The 21,355-nt window shown below is 42.9% G+C and overlaps 1 protein-coding gene across 2 annotated transcripts in view; it reads left to right on the plus strand.

The window, feature by feature from the left end:
- The window catches only part of Piwil2 (piwi like RNA-mediated gene silencing 2), a 61,217-nt gene that overhangs the window by 22,693 nt on the left and 17,169 nt on the right, over window positions 1-21,355 (plus strand). For both annotated transcript variants that reach the window (XM_032917983.1, XM_032917984.1), the window contains 10 exons: window positions 4,293-4,481; window positions 5,095-5,179; window positions 7,624-7,713; window positions 9,228-9,368; window positions 11,674-11,787; window positions 12,889-13,077; window positions 14,486-14,587; window positions 15,516-15,632; window positions 16,161-16,249; window positions 16,776-16,881. In XM_032917983.1, the coding sequence (XP_032773874.1) occupies window positions 4,293-4,481; window positions 5,095-5,179; window positions 7,624-7,713; window positions 9,228-9,368; window positions 11,674-11,787; window positions 12,889-13,077; window positions 14,486-14,587; window positions 15,516-15,632; window positions 16,161-16,249; window positions 16,776-16,881 (1,222 nt within the window). The remainder of the gene's footprint in view (window positions 1-4,292; window positions 4,482-5,094; window positions 5,180-7,623; window positions 7,714-9,227; window positions 9,369-11,673; window positions 11,788-12,888; window positions 13,078-14,485; window positions 14,588-15,515; window positions 15,633-16,160; window positions 16,250-16,775; window positions 16,882-21,355) is intronic.

A 21,355-nucleotide genomic window follows, 5' to 3' on the forward strand; every position in this document is an offset into this window, starting at 1 on the left:
TGTTGTTGTTGCTGTTCTTGTTGTTTTTGTAAATCTGGAGACAGAACTTAAGGCCTCATGCATGACTGACTAGCATCCTGGCACTAAGCTACATTCCAGCTTTTGTATGGTTTTTTGTACATCTGTTTCTTTGTGTGTATGTATACATGTATGTGTAAAGGTCAGAGGACAGTTTGAAGGAGGAGATTTTCTCCCTCCACCTTTAGGATACAGGAATCAAACTCAAGTCTTCAGATTTGGCAGCAAGTGCCTTTACCCACTGAGCCATCTAGCTAGCCCCAATGTGACCATATTAAATAGCTTTATTGAGATACAGACTGAAATATACTCATTTGGAGGGTGCTGTTCTGCAACTGTTAGTGCATCCATAGTGTATGCTGTACATTGTCACTGCAGTCAGTTTTAGGACATTTTCATCACTACAGAGAGAAGCCCATACACTTTGACCATCAGTTTTCTTCTTTGCCCTCAGGCCTAGAGAAACCATCAATCTGGGGTGTGTGTGTGTGTGTGTGTGTGTGTGTGTGTGTGTGTGTGTGTGTGTGTGTGTGTATGTCTGTATCTGTGTGCATGCACACGAGTGCTTTGTCCCATTCCTCCTCCTCTCCTTATGTTTTTTCATTGTTTAAGATAAGATCTTGCAGCCATCAGACAACAAAAGGAGATCAAAGGGATACAGATTGGAAAGAAAGAAGTCAAAATATCACTATTTGCAAATGATGTGATAGTATATTTAAGTGATCCCAAAAGTTCCACCAGAGAACTACTAAACCTGATAAACACCTTCAGCAAAGTGGCTGGGTATAAAATTAACTCAAATAAATCAGTAGCCTTCCTCTACACAAAAGAGAAACAAGCCGAGAAAGAAATTAGGGAAACGACACCCTTCATAATAGTCCCAAATAATATAAAATACTTTGGTGTGACTTGAACCAAACAAGTGAAAGATCTGTATGATAAGAACTTCAAGCCTCTGAAGAAAGAAATTTTAGAAGATCTCAGAAGATGGAAAGATCTCCCATGCTCATGGATTGGCAGGATTAATATAGTAAAATGGCCATTTTACTAAAGGCAATCTACAGATTCAATGCAATCCCCATCAAAATTCCAACCCAATTCTTCAGAGAGGTAGACAAAACAATTTGCAAATTAAACTGGAATAACAAAAAACCCAGGATAGCTAAAACTATCCTCAACAATAAAAGGACTTCTGGGGGAATCACTATCCCTGAACTCAAGCAGTATTACAGAGCAATAGTGATAAAAACTGTTTGGTATTGGTACAGAGACAGGCAGATAGACCCGTAGAATAGAATTGAAGACCCAGAAATGAACCCACACACCTATGGTCACTTGATTTTTGACAAAGGAACCAAAACCATCCAATGGAAAAAAGATAGCATTTTCAGCAAATGGTGCTGGTTCAACTGGAGGTCAGCATGTAGAAGAATGCATATCGATCCATGCTTATCACCCTGTACAAAGCTTAAGTCCAAGTGGATCAAGGACCTCCACATCAAACCAGATACACGCAAACTAATAGAAGAAAAAGTGGGGAAGCATCTCGAACACATGGGCACTGGAGAAAATTTCCTGAACTATTGTTCCACCAATGGCTTATGCTCTAAGATCAAGAATCGACACATGGGATCTCATAAAACTGCAAAGCTTCTGTAAGGCAAAGGACACTGTGGTTAGGACAAAACGACAACCAACAGATTGGGAAAAGATCTTTACCAATCCTACAACAGATAGAGGGCTTATATCCAAAATATACAAAGAACTGAAGAAGTTAGACTGCAGGGAGACAAATAACCTTATTAAAAAATGGGGTTCAGAGCTAAACAAAGAATTCACAGCTGAGGAATGCCAAATGGCTGAGAAGCACCTAAAGAAATGTTCAACATCTTTAGTCATAAGGGAAATGCAAATCAAAACAACCCTGAGATTCCACCTCACACCAGTCAGAATGGCTAAGATCAAAAACTCAGGTGACAGCAGATGTTGGCGAGGATGTGGAGAAAGAGAAACACTCCTCTATTGTTGGGATTGCAGACTGGTACAACCACTCTGGAAATCAGTCTGGAGGTTCCTCAGAAAATTGGACATTGCACTACCTGAGGACCCACCTATACCTCTCTTGGGCATATACCCAAAAGATGCTCCAATATACAACAAAGACATGCTCCACTATGTTCATAGCAGCCTTATTTATAATAGCCAGAAGCTGGAAAGAACCCAGATGCCCTTCAACAGAGGAATGGATTTAAAAAATGTGGTACGTCTACACAATGGATCAACTATCAAAAACAATAACTTTATGACATTCATAGGCAAATGGAATGAACTAGAAAATATCACCCTGAGTGAGGTAACTCAATCATAGAAAAACACACTTGGTATGCACTCATTGTTAAGTGGATATTAGCCAAAAAGCTTGAATTAGCCAAGATGCAATCCACAGACCACAAGAAGCTCAAAAAGAAGGATGACCAAAATGTGGATGCTCCCACTCCTTAAGAGGGGAAAAAAACATCCATAGGAGGGAATATTGGAAGCAAAGTTTAGAGCAGCGACTCAAGGAGTGGCCATTCAGAGCGTGTCCCACATGTGGCCCATATATATATACAGCCACCAAAACTAGGTAAGATTGATGAAACTAAAAAATGCATGCTGAAAGGGACCAGATATAGATCTCTCCTGAGAGACACATCCAGAGCATGTCCAATACAGAGGTCAAACCACCAAACTGAGAACAGGACCCCCTTGGGGGGAATTAGAGGAAGTAATTGAAAGAGTTGAAGGAGCTTGCAACCCCATAAAAACAACAATGCCAACCAACCAGAGCTTCCAGGGACTAAACCACTACCGAAAGACTATACATGGACTGACCCAGGGCTCCAACTGCATATGTAGCAGAGAATAGCCTTGTTGGGCCACCAATGGAAGGGGAAGCCCTTGGTCCTGCCAAGATTGGACCCCCCAGTGCAGGGGAATATGGGGGGGGGCAGTAAGGGGAGTGGATGGGGGAACACCTATATTGGGGGGAGGGGAAGGGAAGGGAATGGGGGCTTATGGACAGGAAACCGGGAAGGGGAATAACATTTGAAATGTAAGAAAAGAAATATATCTAATAAAAATTTTAAAAAAAGAAGTAAAATATAGTCACCAAGGGGGAAAAAAAAAAGAGAGGTTATGAACAAATTACAAAACTTTTCACTTTTATATTTGGAAGTCATGAGGATTTAATTAAAATTTCTAAAATTTTATGTATATGGGTGTTTTGCCTGTGTATATATCTGTGCACCACTGCATGCCTTGAGGTCAGATGAAGGTATCAGGTCCTCTGGAATTTGACTGATAGATGGTTTTGAACCTTTTCCTCCAGATGGGGCTGGGAATTTAACCTGGGTCTTTGTAAGGCGGACATGCGCTCTAAACTATTGAGCTATCTTTCTAGCCTGGACTTTTTTTTTTTTTTTTTTTTTTTTTTTTTTTTTTTTTGGAGCTGGGGACCCAACCCAGGGCCTTGCGCGCTTAGGCAAGCGCCACCGCTGAGCTAAATCCCCCAACCCCTAGCCTGGACTTTTTAAAAACAATGCAAGTGACTTTTCTTTGGGAGACCTCAGTTAAAAACAAAGAACAGTTTAGTTGGATGTGGTGGCACAGACCTTCTTTAATCACAGGACTCTTGAGGTAGAAGTAGACAGATCTCTATGAGTTCAAGTCTATCGTGGTCTACAGAGTAAGCTCCAAATTAGTCAAGGCTATGCCATAGTGAAACCATGTTTCAAAAAGAGGAAGTGAATTGGGGTTGACCGGAGAGATGACTCAGCAGTTAAGAACACTTGCTGAGGGGTTGGGGATTTAGCTCAGTGGTAGAGCGCTTGCCTAGCAAGCGCAAGGCCCTGGGTTCGGTCCCCAGCTCCGAAAAAAATAAATAAATAAATAAAAAGAACACTTGCTGTTCTTCTAGATGCCCCAAGTGCCGTTTGGCATCCACATCAGGTAGCTCACAAGCTCCTGTAACTCCAGCTCCAGGGATCTGATGCCTCTGGCCTCCTTGGGCACTTGTAGTCATGTGTACATACATACACACACCACATGCACATGATTAAAATAATAAAAATAAATCCTAAAAAACGACAATTGGTTCATGTGATGAGTACAGCTACTGAGGGGTGAAGCTGAGATCCAACCTTAGGCTCTTGGCCTCAGTTTCTGGAGCCCCCATTCGTCTCTACAAGCCTGAGTTATGGATGCCATCCAGTGTCTTTTGCCTCTTCCCAAAGGCATGCTATCTACCAGCAGAACAAGGAACACTTCCAGGACGAGTGCAGCAAGCTTCTGGTGGGCAGCATTGTCATCACACGCTACAACAACCGTACCTACCGCATTGACGATGTGGACTGGAACAAGACCCCTAAAGACAGCTTTGTAATGTCAGATGGGAAGGAGATCACATTCCTGGAGTACTACAGGTACAAATGAGAGGCTGCACTTGGGTCTGAGGGCAGGGGTGGACCATGCTCTCCCAGACTCTGGGTATTGAGTACCATTAATGATGCAGTACCTGACACTGTACAGCTCTGTAAACTGGTAATACACACCTGAGACCAATGAGCTTATCTGTGGGTCTGGCCTGCGGGTGGCGTGTTGTTCTTACAATTGGTTCTTCTTTGGTACTTTTGGCAATTATTGCATAAGTGAATTAAGTCAATTGTATTTCTCTTGTTGACTTTGTCTGGTGAGAGAGTTGAAATTTTCATCTTTAATCATTAGACTTTTATTTCTAAATCCTTTAGCCTGATGCATTTTCCACATGCTTCTCTCCTGAGCGTTCTCTCTCTCTCTCTCTCTCTCTCTCTCTCTCTCTATATATATATATATATATATATGTATATATTTATCCTTTGTTTTCTGTCTGTTAGCAAGAATGCTCTAGCCTGCATTTTCCACTTACATATACTATGATTAGTGTCTGATGGATTCTCAATGAGGGTACTGTGCAAATTGTAAGCTGCAGTAGCCCTGAAAAGAGCTGGAGAGATTGTTGTAAGAGTGGTGACACTTTCTCACTCTGTCCTGCTTTAGTAAAAACTATGGGATCACAGTTAAAGAAGATGACCAGCCGCTGCTCATCCACCGGCCCAGTGAGAGACAGAATAACCATGGCACGGTGAGTGGCTTGTACTACGAATGATGCTCCCCATCTTGCTCTCCTTGTCATGTGTGCTCTCATCCATGTACACATGTGTGCAGTGCTGGGACATTGGTCATGCTTTTAGTTTCCCCTAGTCAGAGTTGCTAGGCTACACCACGAGGAGATAAATACAATGTGAACAACTTGGGTTAAAGGTATAAAGAGAATTCCTTGTATCTAAAGATTAAAAACTCTGGGGCCTGTGGAGATGGTAGAGTGGTTAAGAGCACTGGGTGCTCTTTGGAAGAACCTGGGTTCCATTCTCATCACCCACATGGTAGCTTACAACTGTCACTCCAGTTCCAAGGGATCTTAGGCCTTTTCTGGTCCTCTGTGGGCAACAGATACATATATACATGTAGATAAAATGCTGTTATACATACAAAAAAACTAAAACTCTGAGATGAACGTGGTAGCGCATGCCTATAATCCCAGTACTTGGGAGGCAGAGTCCTGTTGATCTCAAGACCAGCCTAGTCTATGTAGTGAATTCCAGGCCAGTCAGAGCTAAGTTAGTAAGACATGGCCTCAAAAAAAAAAAAAAAAAAAAAGTTTATGGGGTTGGGAGGTGGCTCAGTGGTTAAGAGCACATCCTGCTATTTCTGAGGATCTGAGTTTGAGTTCCAGCCTCCACATTAGGAGACTCACAACTGTATCAACTGCATATAACCCCAGATCTAGGGGAATCAGACCTTTGGCTTCTGGGCACTTGTATTCATGTGCATATACCACACACACACATGCTCACACACATGCACACAATTAAAATAATAAAAATAAATCTTAAAAACAAAAATCTATAGATTCAAGAGGGAGGTGTAGACATTTATCAGTAGAAGGGCCCAGACAATTGCCTTGATACCACACTTGGTCTTTTTTTTTTTTTTTTTTTTCTTTTTTCGAGCTGAGGACCCGAACCCAGGGCCTTGTGCTTCCTAGGCAAGCGCCTACCGCTTTGAGCTAAATCCCCAACCCCAGTCTTTTTTTTTTTTAAATAAGAAAATTTAGATTTATTGTTTTATTTGTATGAATGTTTTGCTCGCATGTGTATCTATGTACCATATGCATGCCTGGTGCCCACTAAGGTCAGAAAAAGGTGTCTGAACTCCTGAAACTCTAGTTTCAGAAGGTTTTGAGCCATTATGGGGGTTCTGGGAGCCAAACCCCCCTTTTTTTTTTCAGAGCAACAGTCTTTTTAATACTGAGCCATGACCCTACCCCACCTCTTCTTAATGGTGAAGGCTGAGGATCCACTGAGCAGGACACATTGGGCTTGATTAAGGATCAATTGGAACAACTGTTCTTTTTCTTTCTCTCTTCTTTTTAAAAATTGTTGTTTATTCACTTTACATCCCAGTCGCTGCCCCCTCCCTGTCACCCTCTCCCACAATCCTTCTCCCACCCCTTCCCTTCTCCTCTGAGAAGGGGAAGGCTCCCTCTGGGTATTCCTCCACTCATCCTGGCACATGAAGTGTCTGCAGTAGAGGTGTCCTCTCCTACGCAGGCCAGACCAGGCAGCCTAGCCAGAGGAAGATATCCCACACACAGCTCCCCCTCCTCCAGTTGATCAAGCTGTGCATCTGCTACATACGTGTGTGGAGGGGCTAGGTCCAGCCCATATATGCTCTTTGGTAGGTTTTTCAGTCTCTGAGAGCCCCAAGGGTTCAGGTTACTTGACTCTATGGTCTTCTTGTGGAGTTCCTATCCCCTCCAGGGCCTAAAATCCTTTAAGAGTCCCCAAGCTCCATCCACTGTTTGGTGTGGGTGTCTGCATTTATCTGAGTCAGCTGCTGGGTGGATCCTCTCAGAGGACAGCCATGCTAGACTCCTGTCTGCAAGCATAACAGAGCATCATGAATAGTGTCAGGGATTGGTGCTTGCCCATGGGATGGGTCTCTAGTAGGACTGTTACTGCTTAGCTTAGCCATTCCTCAGTCTCTGCTCCATCTCCTGGTCCCACATGTTTTGTAGCCAGGATTAATTTTTGGTCAAATGTTTTGTGGGTGGGTTGGTGTGCCTGTGGCTCCACTAGGGTTCCTGCCTGGCTACATGAGATGGCTTCTTCTGGTTTCATATCCCCAATGCTAGGAGTCACAGCTAAGGTCACTCCATTGGTTCTTGGGTACCTCCCTTATTCCAGGTCTCTGGTATGTCCTCAAGATGCCCCTCCCTGCCTCGTCAGTTCCAGGTCTCTTTCTTTCTTCTTGTGAGACCCTCCCTCCTTGTTTTACCTAACACAATAGCTATCTGCATGTGACAGAAGATATAGAGGGCAGAATACATGCAGTGCTTCCGGTCCTATGGTCTTCTCCCTTGGAGTTTCATAAAAGTTTCTCAGCAGCAGGTTTGTTACTGCAGACCTGTACCTATCTTGAATGGGCCCTGGAATCAGTTGCTTTCTCTCTGTTTTCTTGTCTAAGTTGCTGAAGGGTGAGATCCTGCTGCTGCCTGAGCTTTCCTTCATGACGGGGATTCCTGAGAAGATGAAGAAGGACTTCAGGGCCATGAAGGTGGGAGTTTTACTGTTTGTGGGGGAGGGGCTGCTATTTTGGGGAGACGCCTGCTTTGAGTGGCCACCTTTGGGATAGCAGACTGAGCTAGAAGTAGGGTACAGCTCTGACTTACTGGGTGAGTCCTTCTGGGCTCCAGTTTTCCTTTCTGTAGACTCTTATCCACATACTTTACCACAGAAAGGATGCTACATGTCACAGCTTTGGACAGCTTTGGAATAGGTTAGGCTCTGGATTCTAAGTGAAAAGTAATAGCCCTATTATCCTCATCCTCCCCAGGAGATGAACATTGGCTAACTAGTATGGAGCCATAAATGAGACTCCTTGAGAATACCAATTTACTGTAGTGCTTCTCTACATCGTCTACATCGTGAATTTGTATGAGAAGTGAAACTCTGGGGCCCTGGGGGCATCATCAGCTCAGCTCTGGGAGCTCCAAGAGGCGTCCTGGCAGCACACAGTCAGACCTTCACTGTTGCCTTCCACCGGGTGGGCTGTGTTCCAGTTGTCCTCTGCCCCCTTGTTATTCTGGTTTGCTCCAGACCCACATGCCGTACAGTTTTGAGTATCATTACAGAGAACCTCAGGAAGCAGAAAGGCCCTGGGGGAGATTTCCTTCATGTTTACTTCCCAACAACTGCCAGCAACCTGATGACTTTATGATCTCTTCGGTGTCCATAAACCTATGTACCTATAGTTGTATGGTTCATGAGTCTCAGAAGCACAAAGAACTCTTACATGATTCAGATTCCTCACACACCTCTGTTAAGTATCCCTCAAGGTGTCTGTATTGTGACAGTACTGTGGCTAGTTTGTAGGGGAAAGTAGCCTAGGTGGCATTGACTTTCTAATACAGAAAGAAAAAGTAGGAGCCTGAATGTGGTTTACTGTCCTAGCATAAACATGTGGCTCTCCCCACCCTCCCAGTACTTCCCTAGAATCAAGCCCACTCCGTTCCTGTTCTTAGGTTCTCTTAGGAATTTTAAATTCAAAAGATATTTTGAGAAAGAAATCAGATGTCATGGAGCAGAGCCAGTAGCTTAAAAAAAAATCAATTATTTTGAGACAGGGTCTCATTATACAGCTCTGGTTGACTTCGAACTCTCAGAGATCTGCCTACCTCTGCTTCACAGGTGCTGGTATTTTTTTTTCTTTTTTTTTTTTTTTTTTTTTTGGTTCTTTTTTTTCGGAGCTGGGGACCGAACCCAGGGCCTTGTGCTTTCCTAGCAAGCGCTCTACCACTGAGCTAAATCCCCAACCCCCACAGGTGCTGGTATTAAAGGTGTACACTGCCACACCCAGCAAGAAGGAGAGTCAGTAACTGCTGAAAGTTACTAATTTTTCTCTATGTAACTCATTCACATTCCTGAGAAGTATTTACAAAAGTCATTAGCTACATTTGACGTTTTCCATTGATTTTACTGAGCATGAGATTGCTCACAGAAACATTTTAGAATGCTGCGAGGAGGAATAATGCTTAGAACTTGCTATCTTATATTTCTATTTTTGTCTAGGACTTGACTCAGCAGATTAACCTGAGCCCCAAACAGCACCACAGTGCTTTGGAATGCCTGCTGCAGAGAATTTCACAAAATGAGACAGCTAACAATGAGCTGACCCGCTGGGGGCTCAGTCTGCAAAAAGATGTCCACAAGGTAAACGAGAGGCCCGTGTGGGGCAGACCATCTGAACCCGGGGTGTGTGAGATGTGTGCGGCTTGGAGTTGTGTGAAGCACAAGGACATCCTCTTGTTTTACTGTGGAGTTTGGCCTTGATGTTCATTTTGGTTTTGTTGCCTTCACGTGCACGTTCTGTCTGCATTTATGAGTATGCGTTATGTTCCTGCCTGGTGCTTGCAGAGGCCGGCTGAGGGCTACAATTAGAGATGGTCTCAAGCCATCAGAGGAGCGCTGCAAACTGAACCCAGAGCTCTGACAGAACAGCCACTGAGCTGTTGTTCCAGTCTCTTGACTGTGCTTTTTTTTTTTTTTGTTTTTGTTTTTGTTTCTTATCTGTTAAATAGTGTGGAGAACAAACATGAGCATGTGAGGGAAACAGGTTGTGTGTATGCCCTTGATTTTATTCTTAAACTTCTTTACACGTTAGTCATGGCATCTGAATCTTGACTTAATCTGCTAGCATTATTTGCAGACTTTTCTTCTATATTTCCAAAAGATCAGTTACTAATTTCTGGTCAAATAGGAAGCAAGCAAAGCATTAACTTAGAACTGTCCTCATTTTAATTTTCCAATACAAACTTTTGTTTGTTTATTTTGAGACAGGATCTTACTGTGTAGCCATAGTTGGACTAGAAGTTGATTTATAGACCAAGCTGGCCCCCAGCTCACTAAGACCCACCTGCCTATGCCTCTTGAGTGCTGGGATTAAAATGGTGTACACTCCCACCCCTAACCTTGCCCCAGCCTCCAGATTCTTCTTTTTTTTTTTTTTTAAAGATTTATTCATTTATTATATACAAGTACACTGCAGCTGTCTTCAGACACACCAGAAGAGGGCATCGGATCCCACTACAGATGGTTGTGAGCCACCATGTGGTTGCTGGGATTTGAACTCAGGACCTCTGGAAGAGCAGTCGGTGCTCTTAACCGCTGAGCCATCTCTCCAGCCCCCCTCCAGATTCTTCTTAACATTCTTTTCTTTTCTTTTTTTCCAGAGCTGGGGACTGAACCCAGGGCCTTGCGCTTGCTAGGCAAGCGCTCTACCACTGAGCTAAATCCCCAACCCCTACATAATTTTAATTAATGTTTTTTCTTTCATTTATCTATTTTATGTCTTGTTTATTTACCTATATTTGTATTTATTTGTTTATATATTTATTGTGTGTGTATAGCACACACCGTGGGTGCCTGTGTGGCAGTCAGAAGACATTGTGCGCGATCAGTTCTCTCCTTCCACCTTATTTGGGGATCAGATTTAGTCAGACAAGTGCCTTTTCCTCCAGCCTTGTTTTAATTTTTTTTTTTTTTTTTTTCGGAGCTGGGGACCGAACCCAGGGCCTTGTGCTTGCTAGGCAAGCGCTCTACCACTGAGCTAAATCCCCAACCCCGCTTGTTTTAACTTTTTAAACCTGTTTTTCTGTGGTGCTGGAGATTGAACCTATATTATTCTTAGAGTTCTGGGTCATTTTTCATTGTTTTTAAAAATTTCTGTGCTGGGCAGTGGTGACACATACCTTCAGTTGCAGAGGCAGATGGATCTCTGAGTTTGAGGCCAGCCTGGTCTACAGAGTGAGTTCCAGGACAGCCAGTGCTACACACAGAAACCCTGTCTTGAAAATAATGTGTTATATTCTATTTTTTGTGAGTACGTGAGGTGAGAAGACAACTTATAGGAAGGATTCTCTCCTTTCCCGACATGGGTCCTGGTGTGAAAACTTAAATCATCATGTCCTGAAGCACAGGAAACCTGAGTTTAATTCTGAATCCCTAGCGTAAAAAGAGTGCCTGTTGGTGTGTGTCTGTACCACCGTGTGGGGAAGCTGCACAGACAGGCAGATTCCAGTGCTCACTGACCAGCTAGCCACTCTAGGTAGTCTGTCTGAAAAATAAGGTGGGAAGCAATAGAGAAAACATCTGATGCGACCCCACACACACACACTTGCATACACATTAAACACACAGAAGATTTTTTATTAGGAAATAATGCCAGTGATGCCAGCAGGTAAACACACTTGCTGGCAAATCTGACAACTAAGTTTTAGCCAGTCTTGAGGCACAGTGCAGAGACCGTGTGGTATGGTGGTGTGATGGCTGTTCTTGCATTGACCCTCAGTTCATTAAGCAGCAAGTCAGAGGCCAGCAAGACTATCTATAAAAGAAAGAAAACGGTGCAGGGATGTAATAGGTCAAGTGTGTGGCTGAGAAGTCAGAGTCAACAGGAGCAGTGTTTTCTTGAAGACTGTAGCAGCCCCACGTCAGCAGCACTTTATTTCCTATGTAGATCGAAGGCCGTCTTCTACCAATGGAGAGGATTAACTTAAGGAATACTTCATTTGTCACATCGGAGGACCTGAACTGGGTTAAGGAAGTGACCAGAGATGCTTCCATTCTGACTGTGAGTGAACTCTGAAGTGCTGGAGAACCAGTGTTCCCAAAGTATGGAAATGGGTCATCTGGTGTCTTCTTTGAGTAGAAGTGTCATCCAAACTCCACCCTGAGTGACTTGCTAATAAGCAAGATCTTGTAGCAGAGCAGTGCTGGAGGGAAGCCCTCTGTCTGACCACAGGCTGAAGGGAAGGAACTATGTTACTGTGGTGATTCCTCTGTTGTCAGCCCATCAGTTGTTCTTCCTTTTTTCTTCTCTCTTCCTCTTTGCCCCTGGGAATTCCCAGGATTATTTTTATCCATAAAAGAAATCAAATTAAAACAGTGCTCTTCTAAGACAACTAGGTATTAGTTATTTGCATTAAAGCATAAAACAGTAGACAGTTATTTCCTTTTTTTTTTTTCCGGAGCTGAGGACCAAACCCAGGGCTTTGCGCTTGCTAGGCAAACGCTCTACCACTGACCTAAATCCCCAACCCCAACAGTTATTTCTGAACGTTTCAGCCAACATTCTGAATGTTGGTCATTGTGGTTATATGTAAAAAACATCAACTTATTTATTAAATACAGCAAAATTTATTAAAATACAGCAAAAACGAAAAGCACACTTGATTTTTACAAATTAAATAGACCTATATAACCAACACCAAGGAGTAAAAAATAGAAATTTATAGATGCACTCAACCCCTTACCACAGTTCCTGATTATTGCCACCCTCATTCCCTGAGAATAACAACTGTCCTGAAAAGTATAGATTATTTTTACCTGTTTTTGTAGTGTGTGTGTGGGTGAGTATGTGTATGTATATATGTATGTGTGTGTGTATGTGTGTGTGTATGTGTGTATGTGTATCAGAATTAGAAAGTGAATAGTCTTTTAGTCTGACTTGTTTCTTTAACCTTGTGTTCATGAATTTCTTTCATATTATTGGGTGTGGTTGTAGATCAATTTTCATTGTTGTAGTCCATTATAAGACTGTCAATATTTATAAGTCTATGAGAATGATAGAAATTATATAAGACAGAGGGACTCAAGCAGAAGGAGTACAAATTTTTTTCTTTTTTTATAGTAAAATCCCCCAAGTTTAAATATACCATGTTCTTGTTCCTAGATTCCCATGCATTTCTGGGCACTCTTTTATCCAAAGAGAGCAATGGACCAAGCCAGAGAACTGGTTAACATGTTGGAAAAGATAGCTGGCCCCATTGGCATGCGCATAAGCCCCCCAGCCTGGGTTGAACTGAAGGATGACCGAATAGAGACCTATATCAGGACCATTCAGTCCTTACTGGGAGTTGAGGTAATAAAGTAACTTAATTGAAGTAAACTTAAAAGATCTCTCAAAGTATTTGGATGTTCAGTCTCAAATTATCTGGATTATCATTCTGTTAATAATGACCAGGAGCCCGTGTCCTTCTCACTTTCCCACGAAACTGTATTCTTCATGCCCTTTGGCTATTTGCATTTCACATTGTGTATTGGTTTATCCGTGTGTGCTCTCTTTAGCCTTTTCCTTATGAAATTGGCTGAAAGAACAGCTGACTTAGTTCATTCTCTGTAGAACATGTTGTGCTCAGGAACGAATTACTTGTGCCAAAGTACTGTCTTTCTGGATGCAGTTCTGAGTTGTAACAGAATGGTCTGGCCCAGATGCACACCCCCCACCCTACCTCACCCCCCGTGATGAACTTGGCCATAGACACATTAGCTGATCCTGATAACTGATCAGAACACCGGATCTGAGCACTCCCATTTCAGCTTCCAGACTTCGCCTTCTTATCTCTTTCTAAACAAAAATATTTAAAGTTTTTATGCGTGTAAATGCCTTGCCTATATGTATGTCCATCCACAGTGTGTGTGCTTGGCACCTGAGGATGCCAAAACAGGCCTATGAATACCTGGAACAGGAGTTACAGATATTTGTGAGCTGCCATGTGGGCTCTAGGACTTGTACCTAGGTCCTCTGCAAGAGTGGCAAGAACAGCAAGTGCTCCTAACCACTGAGCCATCTCGCCAGCTCTTTGTAAACAGAGGAGGAAGTCAAAGGAGAGGATGGAGGTAGAAGACTTTGGAAATAAATTAGGTTTGAGCTCGAGTCTGATGACTTGAATTGTTCTGGGAAGATCAATCCTGGAGTTGGAGTCTCTCAACATTCTGGTATTCTCTGTTTGATATCCCCCTCCTGGAAGGTCCTCTGTTTTGACATTGGCTAAGAGTCTTGGGAGATAGAAGATCCTGCCAGGGATGTTGCTGGCAGTGTCTGTTCTCCCCAGACAGAAAGTGAGGAATAGCTACTGTGGACTTGGCCCTGTTTTTTCTCCGTTGGCTCTGTATTCTTCCGTGTAGCCACACTTCCTCAGCTGAAGTTTTGTGGTGTGACACATTGCTTAGTTCACTGACAAGCACAAGAAAGTCACTGAGGGAAGTTAGAGAGGCAGTCATAGAACCCTTGCATACTTCTAAGTCTGGCCCTTTTCTAGAATCTTAAGAGTCCTAGTAAATAAACATTAGTGGTCATGGCAAGCTCTAGGTGTTAGTAATGCATCGCCTGTCTATGAACAGCAGTCCTGAGCCAAGTGATAGTTGAGGTTCCAAGGGTGGTTCTAGTTGGAGTGCCTGTCATTTGTTTCTCAGTTCCTGTCTGTCATGTGTCCCAAGAAAATCCCCAGAGTGATCAAATCCTGGCAGTGTATTCTTGTCTCCTCTAGGGGAAGATACAAATGGTCGTTTGCATCATCATGGGCACACGGGATGATCTCTATGGGGCCATCAAGAAACTGTGCTGTGTGCAGTCCCCAGTGCCCTCACAGGTAAGTGGAAATGGAGCCCAAGATGGAGCTCCAGTTCAGTGTCTCTAAAACTCTGAAAGCTGAGGTAACCACTCAGGGCAGCGTGGAAGAACCTGTGCTGAAGGCTCTGATTAGATGAGCCAGCGGCAGCAGCAGCTCTGCTAAGAGCTCTTCTGCTCCTCACAGTCCCTGGTGCTTCCTCATGGCTGAGGCTGGACATGTAGGCTTCACTCAGAGAAGGAAAAATAGTTTTCATAGGGAACTTTAAAAATGTTACTCTAAATAAGATAATTTTGAAAGTTTTTGTACAAGTTCATGTGCCTATTATGTGCATGTATGCCTAGTGACCCTAGAATTAGAATTATTAATAACAGACATATGCTAATTCAAGCTTCTTAATGTAGTACACTCAGTCCTCACTATTAGTAGTCTTTTGAGACAGTCTCATGTAGCCAAGGCTAGCCTCAAACTTCTTATGTACACAAAGATGACCTTAAATTCCTATTCTGCCTTCACCCACGTCCTCCATATACAAAAGTACTGGAGTTACAAGCATGCCACCATGGCTGGCCTGTCTGTGGATTCTGCATCAACTGATTAACCAAACATAGTTTAAAAACATTCTGAAAGAAAATTACACTTCTGCTGAGCTCATCAGACTCACAAGGGAAACCCTGTGCTTATTCCCTAAACAGTGCAGGATAGCAGCTATCTATATACAAAGTGATTACCTTCAGTCCTACAAGTCTTGGAGATCCGGGTGTACAGAAGGGTATGGAGCAGCTGTACACAAATGCTGTGCTATTGATTGGGAGGGAGTTGAGCATCCTCTGATTGCAGTTTCCTTGTTGGAAGGGATGGAGGAAGGGCATGGAGTCAAGAAATGTTGGTCTTTAGAACTGTTAACATTTCCTAAAAGGTTGATGATGTTCTTGTCCTGTCACAATAGGTCATCAATGTCCGAACCATTGGTCAACCCACCAGGCTTCGGAGTGTGGCTCAGAAAATTTTACTTCAGATGAACTGTAAACTGGGTGGTGAGCTCTGGGGAGTAGATATTCCACTGGTGAGTGATGTAGAAATGTGTCTGTTCAGTGGCAGGCTCTTTCCCATCCTACTGTCCTGTCATCCTTCTTCCTCTCAGTGTAGACTCAGGTGTCCAACTGCCTTGCTGCATGTTACTAGATAGACCATGAGCTGAGCATGCACTTTACACTTTGAAATGGTGAAAAAAATAAGGTCAGCATTTTCTGACATGAAGATTATCTGAAATTCAGTTCTCAGTACTTAAGTTCACTTCCTTTGGAAAACACGGCATTGGATGCATCCATTGTAGTCAAAAGGCAGTTAATGGGCTCCTGGGAAGACTGCTTTCAAAGCCTGCAGATTTACTTGTCTTTTATAGGAAATATTTGCTGATCCCAGTCTAGATCTGGCTTTGTTCTTTGTGTGGATTGCAGTCTTTGCTTCTCTTGAAGAGCTTGTTTTTTTATGTAAATAAGATGAGAGGAGCTTTGACATTGAGATAACAAAGATGGTGCAGTGGAGTGCTTGGGTTTGAGTTCTGCTTTTGTGTCTTTGTGTTTTACCCTAGAAACAATTAATGGTGATTGGGATGGATGTGTACCACGACCCCAGCAGAGGCATGCGTTCTGTGGTTGGCTTTGTTGCCAGCATAAATCTGTAAGCAAATGTAGAAGTATTATTGTTGTCACCTCATGTTGATGCCTGATCTTGCTATAAATCCATCAGCTGAGTCTTGGGTACTCAATCCTAGTATAGGAAGCACTAAGTTCCTTCCTCCATCCCTCTCTCATGTCTGTGTTTGCTGTGTGGTTGACATACGTATCACAGGCACCAGTCTGCTCCCTGTACCTCTGGCAAGGATAGAGGCTGCCAGCACCTTGCCTTACTAGTCATTTTAGAAATGGAGTTGTCAGTGGGGAAGGTGTGTGTTGGGTGGTGGGGGCCACGTTCGGAGGGCAGAGGATGACTTTGTGGAGTCAGTTATCCCCCTCTTTGGGTTTGGGGATTGAGCTCATGTTGTTAGACTTGTACTGACCCCAGAAATGCATTTGGCAGGTAGATGATATGTATTGAGTTGATTCAGAAGGGACTCTGTGTGGATAGCAGATCACAGGCCTTTGTGTGGGAGTGGCTGCTCACTGGGCTCTCTCTGTGTCTCTCCTTCCCATCCCCACCTGCCTAGCACACTCACCAAATGGTACTCGAGGGTGGTGTTCCAGATGCCGCATCAGGAGATTGTGGACAGCCTGAAGCTCTGCCTGGTGGGCTCCTTGAAAAAGTATTATGAGGTGAGGAGACCAGAAATCCTAACATTACTACATTTTAAGGGATACCTATTTAAGTTTCGAGTAGAGATCTGACATGGGGGAGGAAGGGAGGAAATCAAAGAGTTGGAAAGCTATAGCCTAGTAGAGAGCTCAGAATCCCCTTTTAGGCTTCTGCTTGCAGAGCCTCACACTGCACCTTGGTTTGTAAGTAATAAAGGTTTGCCTGGTTGACCAGCTGGTGCCTGCAGACATAATTCCCATGCCCTTACTGGCTGAGTTGGAAGTACATTTCAGCAATTAAAACTTATTAATTTACTCAACTGTTTATGACTACCATTAGCTGCTGACTGTTCATTTTGGTTTAGGACAAAAGCTTCACTGTAATTCACTTCTCATAATTTCAAAGAAATTATGAGAATTGCCACCCAGGGAGAATTGCTGTCATTAAGCTGATACAATGTCTAGAGTGAGCAAATAAGGTTCTGAGCTTTGTGCTGGCCAAGACATCAAAGCAGTGATAAGTGGCTTCCATTCTTAGGGTCACTGTGGCCTTTGCATAGTGGGTAGGCCATTGGAAACGTATGACTCCATGTGACTGAAGTTAGTCTCTTATGAAATTAAGATTCTTGTAGTGTCCGTCAGATATTAGACAATAAGGATTTGTGTGTCTCAGAAGATCCAAGTGATATGGTAATTTATCACCAAGCTCAGTTATTTCCTTTATTATTTTTCCTTGCAAGCTCTGTCTGTCTTCTAGGGCCTAACTTGAAGATGACTTCTGTGACACTTTTCCTATTTTCCCTCACTGTTCCTCCCTTGGTTAAAATGATCAAGTTGTGTTTTTCTCCAAGGTTCTGTATTTACTGGTTATCACATCCTGCTAACTTAGGTATATTATTTATATCAGTACCCACCCTTCTCTGTTTGGGTGATATTTGGGATCAGTTTCAGGGTCTCATCAGTACAAACTACACAAATGCTTTGTGCTGACTATACTCCAGATCTCTCACTGGGGTTTTGTGTTTGTTGTTGTGTTTTGGATTTTGTTTTTTGAGACAAGGTCTATCTCTGTGTTCCCCTGGCTGTGGTGGAACTCCATATGTAGACCAGGCTGCCCTTGAACTCATAGAATCTCACCTGCCTCTGCCTCATAGGTTCTGGAATTAAAGGCGTGCACCATCACATCTGGCTTCAGGGCATTGATGAGTTTCTCTCATTTGCTGCTTCTACTTTTTCTTATTTTCTAGATTGAATTATCCTAATTTTTGGTCTGCTGTTTTTCATATCTAATGCTATTTCCAAGCAAATGTCAATTTCAGAAATGTCATTGTTGAAACAAGAATTTAGGGCTGAACAATGAAGTTTACTTTACCCAAGCTTGTCCCACTTGGAAGACCCATCAGTTGGAAGTTTAGGTGTTTTCCCAAATCTTGCAAAGTTTTAATAATTCACTGGAGAGGAGAAAGAACTCACTAAAAGCTGTTATATCCATGTTTGGAGTTCAATTTAAGAAAGAATCAGATTATAGTCAGCTAGGACTATACTATGCACTAACAGAATCAGGAAGTACTACACAAGGAACTTCAGTAGTTCTCTCCTTGTGAAGGCAGAACACTTTGTTTCCTGGCACCAAGATATGATAAGGCATGTGGAGAACTGCCAACCCTGACTACTCACCTGAGCCTTGGTATTCAGAGGTTCACTGGGATGCTTACAAGGGTGTGGTGGGTTGATTAATTGCTCTTGTGATTGATCGCACTCTATAATCTTTGTAGTGTTACTTACATGTAGCCTGTGATGCCTCTGTTCTGATAGCTTAATGGCAGAGTTGCTACAAGGCTCACACTGGCCTTGAGTTCACTGTGTGGCTCAGACTATATGATTACCCTGCTTAAGCTGCCTGAGTGCTGGGAGTACACGTGTGTGCCACTGACCTCAACCTCAGGGATTTCTTCTCTTCTCCCTGTCCCATGGTGCTGGCTGATTATCAGTTACCATGGGGACAAAGCCGAGGTGGGGAAGGGGAAACACTCCAGAGCAAACCCTGCACTTACAAGGTGGGTCATGGCAGCTAAAGCCAGTTCAAGGTCGGCCAGGGCTGCACAGCTACATAGTGAGACGCTCCAAAACACAGACTCAAACAAAACTGATTGTGATGATCTTACCCACTGTTGTTGTCTTCTTGGAGGGCCTTATTGAAAACTTTGTAGGAGCGCTTTTGACAGTCCAACAGTGTTTGGGGGAGGGGGTAGTCAAGACACAGATGAAGGCCAACCAAAGACTTAGTGGCTAAAGTCACTTGCCAACAAGCCTGACAGTCTGAATTTGATCCCTGGAGCCTCCATGGTAGAAGAGAACCTGTTCCTAGAGCAAACCTACACCAAAGCATGCACGTACATGTCATAGCACACTGTAACACACATGCACGTGCATGTCATAGCACACTGTAACACACATGCACGTGCATGTCATAGCACACTGTAACACACATGCACGTGCATGTCATAGCACACTGTAACACACATGCACGTGCATGTCATAGCACACTGTAACACACATGCACGTGCATGTCATAGCACACTGTAACACACATGCACGTGCATGTCATAGCACACTGTAACACATGCACGTGCATGTCATAGCACACTGTAACACACATGCACGTGCATGTCATAGCACACTGTAACACACATGCACGTGCATGTCATAGCACACTGTAACACGCATAGCCACTCACCCCCAAATAAGTAAATGTTAAAAAGAATAAAATTAATGAATAAATAAAAACAACTTAAAATCTTCAAAGAGATAAAAATAACAGCACTGAGAATTTGGACGATGAAAGCTTTGAAATCTACAAGTTTTACAAGTGAAAACTTTAGTAACTGAGATTGCACACTCCATAGATGTGTGTGTTATGTGTTAGGAAGGTTATAACAAAGTGTCATGGGTGGAGGGCTCAAAGAGCAGACATTTATTTCTTGAGGCAAGAACTTTCAGGTGAAGCTGACAGTGAGGTTGATTTCTCCTGTCCCACAAATGGGTTTTCACACATTCCTACCTTTGTGCTTGTATCATTATCTAAAATAAGAGTCACATTCTGAGAGACTGAAGGGTAGGATATCAGCTTAGATATTTCCTGGGCGTGGACATGGATGCTATCATCCAAAACAGCATATAACAGTGATTTTAAATACAGCTAAAGAAAGGCAAGAAGAAAGTAATCAGTTTAAAACACAGAGACACAAAAGCTAAAATCAAACAAAAACCAAACTAAACCAAAAACAAACAAACAAAAAAGACAAAAACAGGAAAGCTAATAGATTTGGGGAGTTTGGGGTTAGAATACAGAATATGCATAGAAATAGTTCAGAGGCAGCAAAAAAAACAAAAACAAAAATCACAAGGATCAAAGCAGTATCTGAGAAGGTAGCAGTGAAGAAGCAGTGGTCATACACTGAGGACGCCAAGTCATCAGTTGAGAAAGTCCACCAAGCAGGCAGGTGCATGGTGCATCTGGGACTCTCTGTCTCTCTGTCTCTCTCTATCTCTCTCTATGTGTGTGTGTGTACATATATAATTCGTCTTTCTGTCTCTGTCTCCCTCCGTCTCTCATACACACATACACACACAAAGTCCAACAGATCTCAGGAGATAAAATATGTGTGTATACATGCAAAGATAGTTAGACACATTATAAAGTTTTGTTGGGAATAAACATAAATTGGGAGAGCAAAGAAGAGGTTATATCCTTAATGGATTAATAGATAGATTGTCAACAGAAACAGTGAAGCTATAAGATATAAAGGAATGACTTCAAAGTGCTGAAAAAGACAGGGATCGCCAACCCTGGATCCAGAGTCCACTGAAAATGACATCCATTAATGAAGATGTGCAGAGAAATGAGAAATAGAGGTGTCATCCTCATCAGATTTACACTGAAGTAAACTAAAATATAACATTGTTCATGGGAAAAAGGCACTCTAGATAAAAGATAGAAATGGTTAAAACAGCAACAACAGAGGCTGGAGAATGGCTCGATGATTTAATTCCCTACATGGCAGCTCCCAGCTGTCTGTAACTCCACTTCCAGGGCTTCAGACACCCTCACAAGGACATACATGCAGGCAAAACACCAATGGACATAAAAACTAAACTTAAAAAAAAAATAAAGCCAGCAACAACAACAAAGTGGGTCTCATATGTTCCAGGCTGGCTGAAAACTCACTGTGTAAGCCAAGGATGATGTTGAGTTTCTGATCATCTTGCCTCTACCTTGCAAACACAGGGATTGGAGGAGTGCACCACAACACATCCATTATGGATACGGGGATCAGACTTGGGCTTGTGCATGCTAGGTCAGCACTCTACTAACTGAGCTATATCCTCAGCCCACTACTTACATCTTGCTTTCATCTCGCAAGTTTCAAACCATGAGATAACAAATGTCTGTTGCTTGGAGCCACCTCATTTGTTGTTCTTGGGTAAGAATAGT

Source organism: Rattus rattus, chromosome 12, assembly GCF_011064425.1.
Source record: "Rattus rattus isolate New Zealand chromosome 12, Rrattus_CSIRO_v1, whole genome shotgun sequence".
NCBI classification, from domain to species: Eukaryota; Metazoa; Chordata; class Mammalia; order Rodentia; family Muridae; genus Rattus; species Rattus rattus.